At 51.7% G+C, this 19761-nt stretch overlaps 1 protein-coding gene across 1 annotated transcript; it reads right to left on the bottom strand.

The window, feature by feature from the left end:
* Positions 1–3707: 3707 nt before the first annotated feature.
* Positions 3708–19285, bottom strand: Gpr157 (G protein-coupled receptor 157). Its single transcript, XM_021161173.2, has 4 exons — positions 18672–19285; positions 7769–7982; positions 4709–4906; positions 3708–4276 (listed from the first exon to the last, which is right to left on the bottom strand). Exons 1-4 carry the CDS (start codon positions 19052–19054, stop codon positions 4079–4081), a joined length of 993 nt encoding a protein of 330 aa, XP_021016832.1. The 5' UTR covers positions 19055–19285; the 3' UTR covers positions 3708–4078.
* Positions 19286–19761: the final 476 nt, after the last annotated feature.

The following is a 19761-nucleotide window of genomic DNA, read 5'->3' as shown; positions in this document are numbered from 1 at the left end:
GGCTGTGATTTCAGGGCTACAGACTGAAACTGACCTGGGACTTAAGGACAGAAGTTAGACAAGATGGGGGTGGTGGTGGTGGTGGTGGTAGGGTTTGCTGCAGCCAATCAAAGCAGGTACCTGCACCTTCTCAACTGTTGGCAAAGCCTAAGTATGTGGCCAGTGACTATAACCTTAAAAGAGGGTTCTCCAAGTCTCTGCCACCCCCAGGCCAGCCTGACTGGCCTCACTCACCCCTCCCCACATCAATGTGGAGCCAGCTCAGCAAACACGGGGAGAAAATGACCGATTTCTTTAATTTAAAACAGCAAGAGGTCACACTTCCAAAAAATCACATGTCAGGTTTAATTATACCACAACTGTGAGTTCACACAAACATTTGCAGAGAGGGCTGGAGAGCTAGCTCAACAGGTAAGAGCGTTGCTGCTCCTGCAAAGGACCCAGGCTTAGTTCCCTTTGCCCAGAGTTCACAACTACCTGTGACTCCAGTCCTCTAAGGGCACTGCGTACACACAAAATACCCGTACACATACAAACAAAGACATATGGTCTCATTTGTACTTTGGACACATAATAATTTTTATTTTTATTTTCAGAGAGAGAAGCAGAGAGAGAGAGACAGACAGAGAGATAGAGAGAGACAGAAACAGAGAGACAGAGAGAACAAACTAAAAAGCTGGCCGGGGGTGGCATAGGCCTGTAATCCCAGAAACAGTAAAACTGTTTAAGGCCTGCCTGGACAAGTAGTGAGAACCCTGATTCTTTTTAAAAAAATTTTTTTTAACAATTTATTTATTTATTATATGTAAGTACACTGTAGCTGTCCTCAGACACAACAGAAGAGGGCATCAGATCCCATTACAGATGGTTGTGAGCCACCATGTAGTTGCTGGGATTTGAACTCAGGGCCTTTGGAAGAGCAGTCAGTGCTCTTAACCGCTGAGCCGTCTCTCCAGCCTGGGAACCCTGTTTCAAAACTTAACAAAAACAAAAACAAAATGAAAAGAGATGGGAAAATAGTTAAATGCTAGAGCATAATATCTCACACACACACACACACACACANTCTCTCTCTCTCTCTCTCTCTCTCTGCCTCAGAAAGTCAAAGTCAAAGTCAAAGGCAGGAAGCAGCTGGCAACGGATTTGCAGAACAAGATTCACAAAGTGTGCCAGACCGTAGCGGCACACACCTTTAATCCCAGCACTTGGGAGGCAGAGGCAGGTGGATTTCTGAGTTCGAGGCCAGCCTGGTCTACAGAGTGAGTTCCAGGACAGCCAGGGCTACCCAGAGAAACCCTGTCTCAGAAAAAAAAACAAATAAATAAAGATTCATAAAGTGCTTAAGAAGGGTGTGGGGGCTGTAGCACCCATTAAGGCTGAGGTCACATTTGGGTGACAGAGGAACACGGACAGATATTAATGACACTACCTAGTAGAGATAGGAACCCACGAGGCTGAGCAAAGCAAAGGGGAGCTGGTCCTCACCAGTGCTAAGGCCCCTCCTGGCCCCAAGGATTTTTCCTTTCCTCTTCAGTTCTGAACCCTGGCTGCCTAGAAGACCCACTTGGCCACTGGCTGAGCTAGGTTGATGTCTGTGAGCACGTAGGGCTAGAGGCCAGGCCGGGCCTCGGGTCACCACCAGCCACCTTCGGTGACAGGGCAGCATGGAAAACAGATGGAAAGAGCCAAGTGTAGACTTTGTAGCGGATTTTACAGACAGCAATCCTGGCCAGTGGCATCAAACAGAGAAAACTTGGGTAAGCCCCAGGCTCCAGGACCAGGGCTTTCTGATGCTCCTCTGCAAGCCTTTCCTTGAACAAAGCCCCAAACAGCCAGGGTTTCACACTGCTCTGTCCAACTGGGTTTATCCCAACATCATTTCCTCCGTAGTATTTTGTGGTTTATTTTCTCCCCTCCAGGAGACAAATTCCTAGAATTTCTGTTCCATTTTAGACGCCAGGAGATCCATTACCGCTGCACGCTGACAGTGCACACATTGGCTGTAATATCTTCACAGGACCTCAGGGCGCCCTACACAGACTGGTTTTGTAAGCAGACAGAGTACCAAGCCAAGGAGCTTTCTTAGACTCCCAAAAGGGAACCCACCTCTTGTAGATTTTCCTAAAGAAATGCTCTAGGAAGCCAGAAAAGGAGCATACAGACGCAGCTCTCTGAGCGACTATTCCTTTCCTGATAGAGATGGGCGCTGATGCCCCGTGTGACTCTGCTTTCATCTTGAGCCAGGCTCTGAGCATCCACTCGGTTTTGTGAGGGTATTGACAGAATCCAAGGGCGCTACCTCACCTTGACTGCAAGGTGGCAGGCACACTTCCCACACCGAGAGCCTGCAAGTCGGCACACACTGCTTTCTGAAATGAGGGATGTGTGGGTGGAAGAGCCACTGAGCAGATCTCAGTTAAGCCCCACTCTGGCCAGGCTTGCTAGCCAAAGGCTACAATTCTAGCTTCCTGGGAAGTTGAGGTAGGAAAATCTCAAGTTCAAGACCTTCCTGGACGACTGAGAGTTGAAGGCCAGTCTAGGCAACTTAGCGAGATTATGTCTCAAAAAAAAAAAAAAAAAAAAAAAAAGGGGGGGGGGGGGGGGGGGGGATCGAACTCAGTGGCGGAGCACCTGCCTAACAGGCACAACACAACACAACATTTTTTAAAAATGTAATTATCAGGAGGCAGAGGCAGGTGGANCTCAGTTAAGCCCCACTCTGGCCAGGCTTGCTAGCCAAAGGCTACAATTCTAGCTTCCTGGGAAGTTGAGGTAGGAAAATCTCAAGTTCAAGACCGTAATGAGCGACTGAGAGTACAAGGCAAGTCTAGGCAAATTAGCGAAATAAAGTCTCAAAAAAAAAAAAAAAAAAAAAAAAAGGGAGTGGGGAGGGGCGTGGGATCGAACTCAGTGGCGGAGCACCTGCCTAACAGGCACAACACAACACAACATTTTTTAAAAATGTAATTATCAGGAGGCAGAGGCAGGTGGATCTCTGTGAGTTGGAGGCCAGCCTGATCTACATAGCAAGTTCCAGGCCAGCATGTCCAACATGAGACCCTGTCTCAAAAACAAAAAAACAAAATAAAATGTAATCATCTCAGAATCCTATTTCTATATCCCCCAGATAACTACAAAACACAAAGGCCTTTTAAGTATTTGGGGTGCTAGGACCAACCTGGAAACTACACGGAGCTACAGGCCAGCCCAAGGCTGACTCTTCAAACATTCACCTTCAGGGTGGAATCAGGTCCATTCACTGGTCACCTTTCCTAAGCAAAGTGCAGAGCCAGATTCCCTTTCCCCTCCCCCTGTATGAGTCACCGTGAGGAGAGGGCTCTGTGAGAACAGTAGGTGAACTGGTAATTGTCCATAGGGGCTGGAGCTGAGCTGCCTTCTGTCTTGGTACTGGAAGGGAACGTGGATGTTAAGTGATTGACTAATGGACAGGACTCTGGACTCTGGCCTGTGCTGAAATTCAGATGTAATAAACACTGAGGGGCGATGACCCACGCAGAGACTCCGTGAGATGCCCATGAGTGTGTGCCCGGGTGGTTTTCATCAACGATGGCAGTCTCCTGTGACTTCCATGGACTTAGGACCTAGTTTAAGGATATTACCCTCAGCTGACTAGCACTGCTAATTACCCCCAGGGTCTCCAGGGATTCTCAACACCCTGGCAAGCCCGGACTCCATATTACGATGTCTGAGATCCAAGATGGTGTTCATTATTATTCAGTCAAGCCTGGGATGGGTCCACAGGTGCGGATCCCTCCAACTGTAAACAGCATTGGTGGCCGGGGACACTGAGAACCAGTGCCCTGGCAGTATCCCGCATAGCTGAGTCTCACAGTCTTTGTGCTTACACAAACAAACCCCACTGAACCAGGACATGAGTGTGCAAGGAACACACTGCCCGCCTGCGAGTCTGGGAGGTAGAAGAGTCCACACTGATGGCTGTCCCTCCACTGGGCTCCAAGCTTCACTTAGGCCAGGCTGACAGCATGCTTGGTCTCTGAATCCTGAAGCAGGAACCAGGAAGGCAGCGCCAGAACGGACAGGGAGGAAAGTCAACCCCTCAAGTGCTGGGCACTTCTGGGGTCCTTCTGGATTCCTGAGATTCTCCTATTTTGGGGGGCGTAGGAGCACCAGGAGGGCTCTGGGTGGAGGGCCGAGGACAGCAGCAGCAGAGAGAAAAGAGCCTTGTGCGGACTGCCCGGGTACAGAGGACGAACATGATGCAGTTGGCCCCTCCCTGGAAGGTGTTTCCAATGCCCTGTAGGGAATGGGGAAGAGGTGGAAATACAAGGTTGTGGTGTCTTAGAAACGCAATCATGGGGAGTTGGTGGGCTCCTGTGAGTCCCATGACCTTTCCTGCTCCTGCCTCTAAACTGTTGTGGGATGAGCTCAGACACGTGGCCTTAACCAGAGTTCTCAGCAGGTCAAAACTGGCCACCCAGCCCCACCTGCAGTTAGGCCCTCTGCCTTGAGAAGAACCCGGGATCAGACAGACGACTCTGCTAGGGAGGGCTTCTCTAGGTTGCTGAGGACAAGTGGACACTCCAAGCCACGCCTGCTTTGGGACAGGAAAGGGATGGAGCTCCCTGCTTCCCATCCTGGCTAACACATTGGGACCTGAGATGCATCTGTAGGGAGGGGATCTGGCCGTGCCACCGTAGGGTAGCAGGGCTCACGGGAACAGACGTACATGCAGAACAACCAGCACGGGTGTCTGTACAGCCGGGGAACCACAGAGCGTCAGGACGAAGCGCACGGTGCTCCAGACGCGGAGGCAGATGAATATGAGCGGAATAAGGACCAACTTCTTATCTGCCGTGGAGGTGAAGGAGCCTCGCTGCAGCTGGCGCCCCTCGCAGATGGGCCGGTACTCCGAGAGCGCCTGGTGCTGTGCGGAGAACAGGGAGCAAAGTCAGGAATGAGCCAGAAGGGCCTCCTAGCAGACCACCTATGCGCGCGTCCAATGCCCACGCCAGCCGCGGAAGGCAAGAGGCAGACACTGCTGTCTTTTCCACTGGGACACTGGGGAGGATCGGAGCCTATCAGACCAGAAGGATTCTCCCCAATCCCGGATCGCACTCCACATCTCCACAGAAGTAACTCAGAGGCGTCAGGGACCTCTGTGTAGGATGAACAAGCCATCTTAGCTCTCAGAACCCCTGCACATTCATCTCAGCCGAACCCACTTCATTTTTCCTGCCACCTGTGTGACTTGGGAATCACCTTTTAGTCCTCTCTTTCCTAGTCGCGCCTCACCGATCGGCCAGTCCTATAGGTCCCACCTCCAAATCAGACCCAGAATCTGGATACTCGGACCCACCACCACCACCGAATGGGCCAGGCATAATCACATGTCTAACTCGTCTCTCTCCTTCCCATCCCAGACCATCCCCAACACAGGCGGCGGGTTCTCAGGTGGTGTCAGGCAAGCTCGGCAAGCCCTCAAAGCCCTTGGAAGCTCAGTTTCAGCCCTTCCTTACACGACCCCGTCAGGGCGAGTACACCTGCCCGCCTCAGTTCTGACCTCCGTCCCATGCTCTCCCTTGCTCACTCTTCCAGCCAGACTGCTTTCCTCCGACCCCAGGTCTCATCTGGTCCTTGTACCTGGGAAAGCACCCCCAGTTTCCCACAGTTCCCTCACCTTCAAGTCTTTAGTCAGTGTCACATCCAGGATGAAGCTCACAGCCAGCCGCCATTCCCCCCTGACCCCATCCTAGCCATCGGCTGCTGTCTGCTTCCCAGGGTTCTTCCAACCTCCAGCCTCTGAGGTCATCCACCCTTGTTTCTCAGCTTATCCTTGCCCCTCCACAATGCAGGATCGCCAGAGTGCAGGCTTGCCCACAGAAGGGGCAGAGGGAGGGATGGAGCCAGGCTTGGCTCTTGTATTCCTTGGGAATGGTTGTCATGGCAAGAAAAACGTTCAGTTTCAAATCACAATCAGATCTGCAAAACCAACTGAGGTGGCCAGCGAGAGGTGTCTGTTTGAGCCTGGTCAGGGACACGGAAGCCCTGGGAAGCCATATGCTTAGTATCTGCCAACCTTCAACCCGACTCATTTTCAGCTCTCCTCCCTGTCTCCAGGCAGGAAATGATCTATGCTCCCACCTCCCTGCCCACTTCGTCTTCTTTTCTGAAAACTCTTGCCAAAGTGCAAGAGGAAACTGTCACATGCAGAGACCAGCCTGGCAAACTGGGGGCTCCTTGCCCTACTCTAGAAAGGACAGAGGCACACATAGAGGATGAAGCCTGGCAGAGCTGGGGGCGGGGCTTCATTCTCCAGGAGCAGCCCTCATCTTCCCCATCAGTGGGAGGTTATACGGGCCAGAAAGGCTTGGCCACTTGTCTGTGTGGGACACACTGTTGGCCCTGTCCTGCAGCCAGAACTCCAGTGGAGCCAGCAAGGACATGGCACAGGTGAGGATCAGCTAAATGGAGAACCAGGGTCTCAGAAGACACAGATGTAAATGCTGTACACGGATAAGGTGTCCCAAGAACACAGATACCTACAAGAAGTATCTGTCAGTCAAAAGTGGCTGCTCAGGGACAGACAGGATAGTCTTTAATCCCAGCACTGGGGAGGCAGAGGCAGGTGGATTCTGTGAGTTCAAGGTCAGCCAGGACTACACAGTAAGACTTTGTCAGAAAGAAAGAAAGAAAGAAAGAAAGAAAGAAAGAAAGAAAGAAAGAAAGAAAGAAAGAAAGAAAGGAAGAAAGGAAGAAAGGAAGGAAGAGAAAGAAAGAAAGAAAGAAAGAAAGAAAGAAAGAAAGAAAGAAAGAAAAGACAAATGAGCTGTTGGGTCAGAAGACTCTACAGCCATGGGTGTGCCTCAGTGATAGACCATTTAAGCAAGCAGAGGCCCCTGGGTCAATCTCAAGCACTGAAGGACAAAACAACCCAGTAAGACACACCCTCCCAGGGTTTCTGCCTTGAAAACTCAGGGGATTAAAAACTTAAAGTTTCTCACTACTTGAGAGGCAGAGGCAGGAGAAACAAGACTTTAAAGTTGTCCTCAGCTGTGTGATGCCAGTCTGAGCTGGATCAGACCCTGTCTCCGGGGCTAAGGGATCTAGTACATCTGATGGAGCGCTCACCTAGCATGCATGAATCCCTGGGTTCCAGCCCCAGCACTGCCGAACTGGTATGCTGGTGCATGCCTGTAATCCTAACAGGAAGGTGGAAGCAGGAGCAGAAATGTAAGGTCATCCTTGACAGGACTGTATCGTGAGTTCAAGGCCAGCCTGAGCTACTTGTTACCCCATCGCAACAAAACAAGGCCCGTCTCAAAAAAAAAAAAAAGTACATAAATACACGTTAGGAAATGGGGTTCTCACTGGCTGGAGTCTGAACTCAGTGCACTTCTTTGGAAGCTATCACTGCTTTAGCTACTAATCAGTTTATAGGCTCACATCCTTCATAGGACAAGCCTCCTTTTCGGGATATCCCCGTGGATTTGTGGTCTCCACAATTCTGATCGCCGAGGGTAACTAGGTGCGTTATCTGTGGCCAACTCTACTTAGTAGCATCCTTGACCTTGATGTTAACTTCTTAATGTAATACCAAAGCTTACCACAAGGGGGCAGTGAAGGACCATGTGCAAAATGTAGTTTTGCGGTCCAGCTACCTTTTATCTGCCTGAGTCAGCTCAGCCTGGAAGTCGGCCCAGGTACACAGTCGGCCCTTTGGCTTAGCGTTAGTTTGGGTCTTCAGAGATACAGCCTGTCCCCTAAGGGCCAGTGCAGTGGCACCTACCGCCCTGTTGATGTGCTTTCTGACCAAAAGGTACAGCAGAGGTAGCAAGATATAAGCCAGCATCTCCCACAGCTTCCCGGTCAGTAGCATCCACAGGACACGGTCCTCAGCCTCCAGGTTGATCCAGCACCAGCCCACGGACACATCCGAGGCATCATAGCCTATCTTCTTTAGAGAGACGGCTGCCACTGTGATGGCCAATGGGACACCCCAGCTGAAGAAGAATGAGAAGAGAGAGATGCCAAGGTTAGCCCATAACACCCTATAGTGTTAGCATGGGCAAAACTGACTGGGGTCCTCTCAGAAGAGGACAGTGCTCCCCAAACCAGCATCAGTGCTCCTACAAAACAAGGGAGGGCAGGAAGGGCATGGGGAAGCCTGCTCTAATTCAGAATGCCAGGACTTTGGGGCTGGGGATGTGTCTTGGTTAGGAGGGAGACAGATGGCCCTCTCTAGCACCACAGAAACTGAGCATGCTGGTAATTGCCTGTAGCTCAGCGCTTGAGAGGTGGAGACAGATAGACCACTGTGAGATCCAGGTCAACCTGGACTACACAGTGAGATGCTAGCCTGGGCTACAGAGTGAGACTCTCAAAACAACCTCCCAAATGACGCAGCTCAGTGGTCAAGATTACTGGCTGCTCTTCCAGGAGTCTAAGCACCACATGGTAACACACAACCATCTGGGGCCAAGGGGATTTGCTGCCTACCCGTAGCGTACAATTCCCAATCCAAACCCTGGTTTCTCCCAACCCCAAGCTCCCCCAGGTTGCCAGGGGACTGAAGGGGGGTTGAAACCTCACACAAATGCTGGTATTTGCAGACTGGCACAAATGGGTAACTCCAGTTTCAGGCCATTCCCCCCCTTCTGGCACAGACAGACACACAGGCAAAACACTCATACTGAAAAAGAAAATAATTTTAAGAGAAGGCGCGGCCAGATGGTTCCAGTTCCTACAAGCCCAGCTTTTCTCCCTGCACTGAGGGGTGTGGGCCCCGGTCTGCAAACATCAGCATGTACATCAAGGCTTAAACACTCCAGTCAATCTCAGCAACCAGGGGGAGCTTGGGGTTGAAGGATTTGGGAGAATCCAGGGTCTAGAATCCTAGGCTATGGGTAAATCCCCTTGGCCCTAAGGCCTCTTTTCTTGTGTGGTGGAAGAGTAGCATAGTAAGGGTCAAAGAACACCAGGCTGGAGAGATGGCTCAGCGGTTAAGAGCACTAACTGCTCTCCCAGAGGTCCTGAGTTCAATTCCCAGCAACCACATGGTGGCTCACAACCATCTGTAATGGAATCCGATGCCTGCCATTTGGAGCACACCCCCACAGCAATACAACTGGAATTAGGCCCCAGTTCCAAGTCTCCTTCCCAGAATCCCTACCCAGTTTCCTTCCAAAACAGCTTCCCAGAGGGACACCTCTTATGGAGGTGACACATTGTTTGACAGCTCTGACTTTGATGCAATGGGCTGGGTCCAAATGACCACTCTGTTGCCACCTAGGCAAGTGGCTTAGCCAGGGTGGGGACGGCGACCGCACCGCCTGAGGGAATCCAGTGCGCATTCACACGGATCACACAAGTCCAGGCAACCCCATGTGTGCCGACAGCTGTCAAGGCTGTGATTAAAGCCAAGGCAGGGCAGTGCATGCCTGTAATCCCAGGACTTTGAAGACAAGCACTCTGGAGGTCAACCTGGGCTACACGGCTGTAATGTTGTAATGTTACGGTGCTCATCAGAAGAGTGTAGATGGGTGTCTGCAGTGTGTGCACATGTACACACACACGTACACATGAATCATACATGCATCATACATGTTACAGATAGGAGGATGTTCACATCCTGAGCGATGTCTAGTCCTTCCCCAAAGTCCCCAACTGAGACAGGATTCTGCCAGATTCACTATTGAGAACCCGTGAACTTATCTGGCTTCCTTAAAGACCATAGGTGAGGGGTTACTTAGCCTAAAAAGCTGCATCTATAAAGCCTTTCCTCCAGCTAATAGGAATGAGGACTTCCCCATAGCTATCTGGATGGATCCCTGTTCCGCCCCCGTCCTTTAGGCCCCTGATTACTCTACCCCTCTCCCAAGGCCAGGTGCATGTAAGGCAGAGGTCCATACAACAGGTGGCTGGAAGTGGCTGGACATTCAGATGAGGGTCTTGTGACCTCTATGTCCTCCTGAGGGAATGTTATCAGTCAACAGGTCTGGCTGGGATAACCCTCTGTAAACAGGCTGAGAGGATAGTCACAACAGCCTACACTAAATCAGAGGGACAGACTGAATCCCTCAAGCTGCCCTCTGATCTCTGCATGTGTGCATGGACATCCAAGCCCTCCCTCGCGAATAAATGTAATTTTAAAAAGCACACACACATATTTCTATACCAACAACTCCCTATGGCCACGCCCATACAGCCAATGGGCTTTCCAGAGGTGTTTCGCTGACGCCTGCTCTCCCCAGCCGGCCATGATCAGGAATTGAGAGTGATTTCAACCACGAGAAGCAGCCTCACAAATTTCACTTTCTGAAACATCTAAGATGAAAGTGAGAGGCAGGTCCCTAACCCCAGCCCTGGGGGGGGGGCTGAAGCAGGGGTGTTGCCAGGAGTCTGAAGCCAGCCTGGGCTACACAGTGAGACCCTGTCTGAAGCAATTGAGAACACAGAGAACAACAAGACACACAGCCTGTAGCTTCCCCAGCAGTGACTAAGGGACCTCTTTGCTGGATGAAGGCGCAGGTGATCCGCCGGTGTTCTGTGCAGCACGGTGGCTTCCTCGTTCTTTCTACTCCGTTCTCGTCAACTCCATGCTGAATGCTCAGCTTCCTGTCTGCCCGTTTCTGCCTCCATTCAGGGCTAACAACACTTTAGGCTTTATGTTTTAAAGATTTACTAGTTTCATAGATAGGAGTGCTTTGCCTGCATGTGTGCACACCACATGGAGGCCAGAGAGACTGTCAGGTCCCCCAGAAGTGGTGTCACTTACAGTTCAGGCAGCTGTGAGCCGCCATGTGGGTGCTGGGAACCAAACCCAGGTCCTCTGCAAGAGCAGCAGATGCTCTTAACTGCTGAGCCAAATCTGTTTCTATAAAATACTGTGCTCTTGGATGCGGTCCCTGGCTGGGAAGTGCAGGGGTCAGCGAAGCATCCCTGGAAAGTCTACTGCCTGTATGGGTGTGGCCATAGGGAGTACTTGGTGCAGGAATATGTGTGTGCACGTGTGCTTTTTAAAATTACACTTATTTATTCATTAGGGAGGGCTTGAATGTCCATGCACACATGCGGATGTCAGAGGGCAGCTTGTGGGATTCCATGCATCCTTCTAACTACTTTAGATTACTAAAGTTCTCTCCATCTCTTAAACTTCTTGAGACAGGGTCTCATGCAGACCAGGCTGATGACTGGATGGGGCCTCTCCTCTCTAAAGCTCTAGACCTGAAGCAGGAGGCTCAAGAATTAAGGTCTGTCTAACTGGAGAAGGGCTAGCACACCACACCCGAGCAGGTCTCTCACTTGGAATGGCAGCAACATCACCTCCACGAGTGCCTGGGTCCCTGGTTTGTGTTTGCCTGGAACCTGAGGGCAGCTCTGCACCGGCTTTCTCCCTTCTGAGGCAGCTACGGACTAAACTCTACTCCATTCCAGATCTTTCTCTCGAAGCCCCAACTTTCAGAACCTGAGGCTAGGACTGTATGTGGAGACCAGGTTCTTCATGAATTAACTGGATTCAAATGAGGCAGCTGCCAGCTCGGGTCCACACCCACGAGCATTGTACTCTGTAGGAATAGATTTGACACCGACAAGCATCTGGGACATCCTTGTAAGCATCCGAGGAGACAGTGCCATCTATGAGGGAAGGAGAGAGGACCCAGGAGAAACCTCCTCGCCCACACCTTGAACTTCCAGCTCCTGAGCCATGAGGGAAGAACTCCAAGCTGTTGGGCTGTTGGCGCACCAGGCACATAAGGGCTTGAGTTCTGGGAGGAGCTACTGCCCCAAGCTCTGGGGAGCAGAGTCCCCAAGTCCTAGGGATGAACTAAAAGGGGCCAGAGAAGAGAAACTGGATACAATGACACTTGGCTTTCCCCAGTTAAGGCCTTAGGGGACCTCTCTACTCATTGTAGTTTGAAATTCCCAGGGACATGAAACTAGTTGTGCACAGCAAAGAGGCAAGCCACCCTCACACTAGGAATTCCTATGATGGTCACAGGCAGATGGCTGTCTTCAGAATGCCAATGTGCTGGATGCCCGCTAGAACCAAACCCCTTGGGCATCCCAGCTCAGCCCCTGTGGGGAACTGTTACAAAGCAGAACTCTTCTGTAAGGACATCCCTTCTCCGGCTTCCCAGAGTTCAGTGGAGAAGCCACCCACTGCTTTCCAAAGAACATCTGTAGCCTGTGTCCAGGCCCCAGCCCATCCCACTAAGGGGCCCAGGCTCTAAGTGGGCTCCAGGGATCATTTGTGCTGTCAACTCCTCCCACAACCATATCCCTATATTTCTCAGTTCCTCCTGATCTCTGGGGGTTGGCAACTGCTGGGTAGAAAACAAAGAGGGGGTCTTCCTTCACCCTTGTGTGCGCCAAATGGCAATTTCTGGTTTAAGGACCCAGTGTCTGTAGAAAGCCTTAATAGAGGAAACTCTAAGGCAACAATGTTTCAGTTTACAAAAACCCTGGGGAGGAGCCAGTGGGAAGCCAGGCTGAACAGAGAGGCTGCAAAGGGGCAGCTTCTCCAGGACAATGGCCTCCCATTGTCCCTCTCAAGGGGCAGAGCTAGGACGTGGGAGTGGTTCATGGGGGTCAGTCTCTAGGAAGGCCGACTTGAGGTCATTCTGCGGCTTCAGCTGTGGGAGGGGGAGGGGCGCCCTGTGCAATACACAACACACCTGGTGATGCTCCAGTCCCCAGCAGACAGCCCTGCACACCTAGGCCCTGGCTGTACTGGCCTGAAGAAAGATAAAACCTGCTCCACACTTGGAAGGATCAAAGGTAGCAGCCTCTGGGGCCTCCCCTGGGGCCGCCCCTGGGGCCTTTGCCCTGGGGTTCCCATGGCTAAGACTTTACCTGTTATCTTGAAAGAAAATAACCTTGGGTAGAACAAAAACCAGCTCCAGTTTGGGGGCACTGACGCCCCGGGAGTGTTGCTCAAGAGGCTACTGCTCAGAGGCTGCCCCTGTAGAAGGAGGTCTGCCTGCCTTACTTCCTATCCAGTACCTTTCCTAAGCAGCTAAACTTGCAGAGGCCCAAGGTAGGGTGGGGCCGTAGGATTGGCTTCCTGAGTTACACTTTCACTTAACGGCTAAACCGAGGCTGCTCTGTTCTAAGTACAGAGACCTCCCCACTCTCAAGTCTAAAAAGGAATTTCCTTTTGTTTTATGAATTGTGATTGGGTCTCCCATCTCAGTCCCCCTCTGGCCCCTGACACTGGCTGTGAACTGGTGGTACTAAAAGTTGTTTTGCCTGCAATCCACTTTAGCATAGCCTCCCCCCAACCCCCACAACCTGGAAGGGATCTTTCTTGTAGGGATGAACAGTACATGGTGACACAGGATTTAAATCCTAGCCCTTCCTAGGTAAGAGGCAGGCAGATCTACAATAGGGAGTTCCAGGCTAGCCAAGACTACGTCGGTCATAGTGAGACCTGTCTAGAAAAAAGGAAATGTGGAAATTTTTCCTTTCGTACAGCCTACTCCCCCCTTATCAGTGCTCATAACAGCTCTAAAAGCCTCAGGTCTATAGACCCCAACAATAGCAATGGCACATGGAGGTGAAGAAGAGAACCTGACCTTGATTTAAAGCCACTTTCCTGGGCTACACAGTGAGTTCTAGGCCAGCCTGGGCTATAGTGCTAGCTAGACCTTGGCTAGAACAAGAGCTAAGCTGGGCATGGAGGTCACTCCTGTAACCCTTGCACTTGGGAGGTGGAGGCAGGAGAACAAGAGTTTGACTGCTCACAGGGCTACACAGCAAGTTTGAGCCAGGTTTAGCTAAGAACTTGTCTTAGAAAACACAAACAAAACAGATTTTCTCTCCCATCCATCCCACCCCAGTCTCTAGCACAAGTCTTAGAGAGGACTCTGGGACACCGAAGGAAGAACCCCCAAATCCAGCTCTGCCCTTGAGTTGGCTTGAGTTTGTGGCAATCCTCCTGCCTCAGCCTCTTAAGTGCTGGGATTACAGGCATGCACTACAGTGCTTGATGGATGCCACCTTTTCATTATGTTGGGACTTCCAACTCCCCACAAAGAGTTTCTATGGCCAACTTGAGACACAAGACTCTTTCTTTTCCATTACCCAAGGGGGCGCCAGAGGCAATACAGCTGTGGTCACATTCACTCACAGACTGCTGGAGGCCAGCTCAAGTCAGGACCCTTACCTCTGACCCTTGGAGATAACACTCACATCCCACCCCTATCCACAGGACTCTAGAAGTGATCTGGCAGAACAGAGGTAAGGGTGGGGGTGGCGAGCCAGCTTGTGCTGACTCTGGGGCCCTTGCCAAGGGGAGGGTGGAGACAGCTTCAGGGTTATCTCAGTTGCCATAAAGGGTGAGTTCAAGACCCCCTGGCAATTCCATCCCTGGCCACAGGTGGGCGCTGTAATCAATGGCCACAGAAGCAGATTCTTATGGATGTACAGCAGGAATGATCAAAGCTGAAGTAGGGGCTGGAGAGGTAGCCCTGATAAGAGCAATGGCTGCTCCTACAGAGGACACGGGTTCAATATCCAGCTCCCATATAGTGGTTGCCGGCAAAACACCCATACAGAAGAGAGAGAGAGAGAGAGAGAGAGAGAGAGAGAGAGAGAGAGAGAGAGAATGCAAAATGCCTGGCAGATGTCACTTTGCCATGTCAACTCCAAAGTATTTCTGAAACCTGCCAGAGTGCAGAACTTGAAACCCTTTGAGGAAGCGCCAGATGAACAAAACCAAGGGACATTCTGCAAGTCACCACGTCGGACTCCTCACAACGCCAGTGTTACGAATCCAGTACAGTGATCCGTTCAGTAGTCTCAGCACCCAGGCAAAGGGTTTGCCCTGAGTCGGAAGCTAGCTTGGGCTAAATATGGGATTCCAGGCCAGCCTAGACTACACACAGACTAAGGCGCTGTCTGAACGAAATATAAATCAGAGCTTTGGGATACAACTCAGTTGTAAGAGTACTTGCCTGGGTTTCACCCTGATGCTCAGCGGTGCAGAGAATGTTTAGTGGAGACATACCTGCAATCACGGCACCCTGGAAGTGGAAGCAGGATCGGACTCAAACAGTAACAAAAGTAAGTGAACAGTATCGTCAATGTTGGGCTAGCAAGATGGCTGAGGGGTAAAGGTGCATACTGCCCAAGCCTGTTGATTCAATCCCCGGAAGCCACATAAAGATGGAAGGAAAGAAGTGACTCCACAAAGCTGTCTTCTGACCGCCACACATGGGTGCCGTGACACACGTAATCCCTGAACGATAATAATAAGTGCAAATAAAGTCAGCGTTACGAACCAAGATGGCTGGGGAAATGGAAAAATGGAGGGATAAAAAGACATGAAAACCAGGTCAATGTGCAAACCAGAACTTTCCTCAGAGACACTCTACGAGTCCTCAGAGAGACGAAGGGTCGAGAAAGTCTACCCATCAGGTGACAGTTGTCGTCCTGGCGCTTGTATAGGTCTGTGCGCCTCTGTTGGAGAGCCACACACATAAGCATTTAAAGAGGAGAAGCATTTGTGTCTGTTCAACTGAAGGAGCAGAAAGCGATAAGGTGCTAACATTTGGGAAATTTGCAAAGCTAAAAATAAGCTTTGTTCAAGTGGTTATTCCAGCCAGGTAGACGCATAAAGGGCCGAGACTCTGGTGTGGGCCAGACTCAGTGTCCACCCCGAGCCTCCCACATCCCAGCTCTGTGGTCTGGGGCCATTTGTCTTCTGTGAGTGGTAGGTGACTGTCCTGTCCACCTCTGGAATTCTGGGTTTCATGCTTGTAATTGGTTTTGGAGATGGAATTTCTCAGGGCTGGGGATGTAGCCCTCGCCGGATGTAGCCCTCTCAGGATGTAGCCCTCATGTCAAACCCCAGTGCTTCTAGAAAACAGGCAGAAAATGTCTCCTGGGCTGGAGAGATATTTCAGCGGTAAAGAGCACTGACTGCTCTGCCAGAGGTCCTGAGTTCAAGTCCCAGCAACCACATGGTGGATCACAACCATCTGTGATGGGATCCGATGACTCTTCTAGTGTGTCTTAAGTCAGTGACAGAGTATTCACCTACATAAAATAAATAAATCTCTAAAAAAAAAAAAGTCTCCCTTTGGTGCCACACTCGACGATACCAGTTAAGATTCCATTCAGAGCCCTGGCCACCAGCTTGTAAGGGACGCATGACATTCTGGATGGGACGGAAGTCACGGAACTCACTGCTCCTCTCTCGCTGGACTCCGAAATCAGTTCTAATTGTTGACCTGGCAAAAGCTCCTCACCAAGTCCTGAGAACGCACAGCATTGTGTGAGCTCTGTGTTATCTCCTTAGGCTCTGGTCACTAGGATTACAGGACCTGTGGGTGTGCACCAGAGCGTCCTGTAAGGATTACTCTGGTTTACAAAACCAATAAAGCAGGCAGTTCAGCTTTGCCAACTCTTTCCCATCAATATTCTCATTATTTTTCTTCCAGTTCAATGAGAAAATGGTTCTCTATTATTCTTGTCAACTCCTAGTAACTTTTAAGGGGTCGGGGGAGGCAGGGTCCCATGCAGCCCAGCCTGGCATATGATGCTGATGTTGATTTTGAACTCCTGATCCCCCTGCCTCTCTCTCCCCTGGGACTATAGGGATGTGCCATCAACCCTGACTGTTCTTAAGAATTCTTCACAAAGATATCCATTTGTGCTGTTAGTATTTTTAAAAATCCTTTGCAAGGTTGTAAAGTTTGCAAGAAGAGCCGGGATAATCGGTGGTTGTGGTAGCACATGTGGTAGCAGCCACGGGAGCCAGAGGCAGGAGATTCCAGGCCAGCCAAGGCTATACAGGGAGACCCTGTCTAATAAGTATATACACAGACACACAGTGAGGGTTCAGGTAGGCTGTGTCCAGGAATGAGAATTCTTCCACAAACAGCTCCGTCAGCAACAATAACCTAAGACTCCAAGGTTATACTGTGGAGAGTCCCTAGCAACCAGCGTGGGAGGATCTGGGTCAAAAATGAACCTGTTGGGCAGGTTCTAGCAAGTCTCCTGAACACAGCCTGCCCTAGGAAGACTTCTCCAAGCATCACAGAGAACCCTCCCAGAGGGTGGCTGATGCAGACTGAGCGGAGAACTCCCAACTCAGATGGGATAGGGAACTCATCTTCTGTAGGGACCACACAGAGGGTTCTGTTTCTTTTGCTTAAAAAATATACTGTCGTCATCGGGTTTTAAAGGAATGCAGCAGAGGAGAGATCCTTGGAAGAAAGGTCCAACCCTGGGCTCCCTTCCCAGTGCCAGTGACCACCTGGGTTCACACTTGTGGTGTGACACAGTCAGTCGGTGTCTGCTGTATGCTGGAGGGGAGAGGAACCCCAGACTCCTTCTCAGTAGGTCCCTACCTGTAACATGGTGACATGGCACAAAGATTTTGCTTGGCAAGTGGAGAGGAGGGCTCTTTCGTTTCTTTAGGACCAGCTGGTCTCCTTCCAACAGCTACAAGAATAGGAGGTCAAGTGACTCTTCCCAGCTTGTGGCCTCTGCGTGTGACACCCAGGTGACCTGTCTCTACCAAAGTGCTGACTACCCGCTCGGCCCTTGGAAAGCACTCAAGTTTTTAATAGAAGGGACCTATAATTAGGGCGGACGCTGGTGCCTTGAGCTGAGGCAAAGAGACAGGAAACAAGCCTTAGGCTTCCTGCCTCAAATTCTGCACAGAAATTCAAACTGAAACGACGGAAGGGAAGGCTGGCTTCTGGGCACAGCTTTCTTGCTGACAAGCGTGAAAGCAGAGTGGACCGGCATAGCGCAGGGCCTTGGGCTTCCCCACTCTCAGGGACTCCAGGTGGCTGACAGCCTGACCCTGACCTGAATTCTCAACAATCAAGACCACATGGAGTGGTCTGGAGAGATGGTTGAGAACATGGTTAAGAGAAGTGATTAAGAGCACTTCTTGCTCTTGTAGAGGACCTGGGTTCAATTCCCGGCACCCACATGATGGTTCACAACCATCTGTAACTCCAGTTCCAGGGGATCAGATACCCTCGTCTGACCTACGAGGGCTCCAAGTACACATACACGTGACACACACACATACATACATGCAGTCAGTACTCACACATAAAATAAAATGAATAAATCTTTTTAAAAAACGTCTAAGAAAGTGCAGGTAACGGGGGCCCGAAGTCTATCAATGTCGTGAAAAGCTTAAAGAAGCATACCTCTGTGCATTTTACAGTTGGCACACTATCGTCTGAGAGTGGCTGGATGCACCACAACCACTGTGGTATAGAATTGGAAGCTGTGGGCTTTTAGGCCAGGGCAGCCACCTAACTCATCTTCTAGCCTGCAGACTGGAACTTCTCTCCATGGGCAGCAGAGACTGCCAAATCGCGGTGAAGTAGGAGGCAAAGGGCACAAACTGTCTCCAGTTCCTTTCTAAATGGCAGACCTCTCCCTATGGGCAAGCTCTGCACCCACCCACACCTTGCTGGGAGGTTCTGGCTGGGGCAGATACAGAGACCACCCTCTTCAGAGACGCTCAGACAGGTTTGGCTCCAACTTTTTGGGCAAATTGGGCACCCTTCCATGGTTCGAGGATGCATGTGATTGCCAGTAGGACACACCACCTTGACACCTAGATAGGGAAAGCACGAATGCCACAGCACAGCATGCAAGGCCGGGGACCCATAAGCCTGGGTCTGGGGCCTGGAGGCAAAGCCGGGTCTCCTACTCACCTGATGAGGTGAAAAGCCCAGATTAGGTGGTCCGTGGAGGGCCCGCGCGCAGTTCGGACGATGCTGAGGTATAAGTAGAGGGCGATGGCCACCGTCCAGAAGAAGGAGCTGGTGTTGGCGAAAGTAGAGAGAGCGCCCTGAAGGACGCAATCCCACGAAGTGCCTGCAAAGTCCTGCAGCACTCCGTAGAAGTACGAGGCAGCCGAGAGCAGGTCCGCTAGCGACAGGAAGAGTAGCAGGCGCCGCGCCCGGCTACGCAGGTCAGGCCACAGGGCGTGCGTGGCCACCAGGAGGCCCGAGCCCAGAGCTGACAGCGCACACGACAGCAGCACCACCGCGCGCTCCCACGGCAGCAGCTCGGTGGGAGGCGCGGGTGAGGGCATGGTGGGTTGGGGACCAAGGGCAGACAGCCAGGGTGCACAGGCCCAAGGGTGCCGAGAGGTCGTGGCCAAGCCGAGCCCGCGGTCGCCTCTGTCTGGGCATCTAGGCGCCTAGGCTCGCGTCCCCACGGGTCCCGCCTGCGTCCCAGCCCCGCCCAGTCTAACAACTACACAGCAGCGGTCTCACCGCGGCGCCCTCCACTCCCTGTCCCTGAGCTTTACAATCCTACCCTGAGTCCTCCAGGTCCCTCCCTTGAGCTCGCCACGCCCGCCCCTGAGCACTCTAATCTCCTCCCCAGTCCCCGCCCCTGCGATCTCCAGGCTGGTGCCCCGGACTACGTAACCCTGCGCGCTCTCCTCGCGCCCCGCCCCTGCGCAGTAACACATCGGAATCTGAAGCTCCAGCGCTCCGCCCCTGAGCTCTCCATGTCCCGCCCTGTAGCCCCAGAGCCCCGCCCAGCCTCCTTCAAGCTCCTCCCGTGCCCCCCACTTGCGCATTGCTCCGCCCTGATGCTCATTCAGCCTCAAGCTCAAGCGCTTCTCCGCGTTTCCCCACGCCTCTGCGCCTCTACACTTCCCTCTTACCTAGTACCTCCCAGTCCTGTCCCAATCGTGGCCTTCTGCCTCCCAGATCCACTCTAGGAGGTTAGCAAATGGCTAGGACATCCTGTCCTGGGGGTTGGGGGGAGGCGGGGAGGGGAGAATGGCAT

Source organism: Mus caroli, chromosome 4 (assembly GCF_900094665.2).
Source record: "Mus caroli chromosome 4, CAROLI_EIJ_v1.1, whole genome shotgun sequence".
NCBI lineage: Eukaryota > Metazoa > Chordata > Mammalia > Rodentia > Muridae > Mus > Mus caroli.
This window is presented reverse-complemented; position numbering and strand designations above follow the sequence as displayed.

Coding starts and splice junctions, on each gene's coding strand:
- Gpr157 (XM_021161173.2), bottom strand. CDS start 19,054: ATGCCCTCACCCGCGCCTCCCACCGAGCTGCTGCCGTGGGAGCGCGCG. Junction 4,907..7,768: donor GAAAGCACATCAACAGGGCG/GTAGGTGCCACT, acceptor TTCTCCGCACAG/CACCAGGCGCTCTCGGAGTA. Junction 4,277..4,708: donor CCGTGCTGGTTGTTCTGCAT/GTACGTCTGTTC, acceptor CATTCCCTACAG/GGCATTGGAAACACCTTCCA.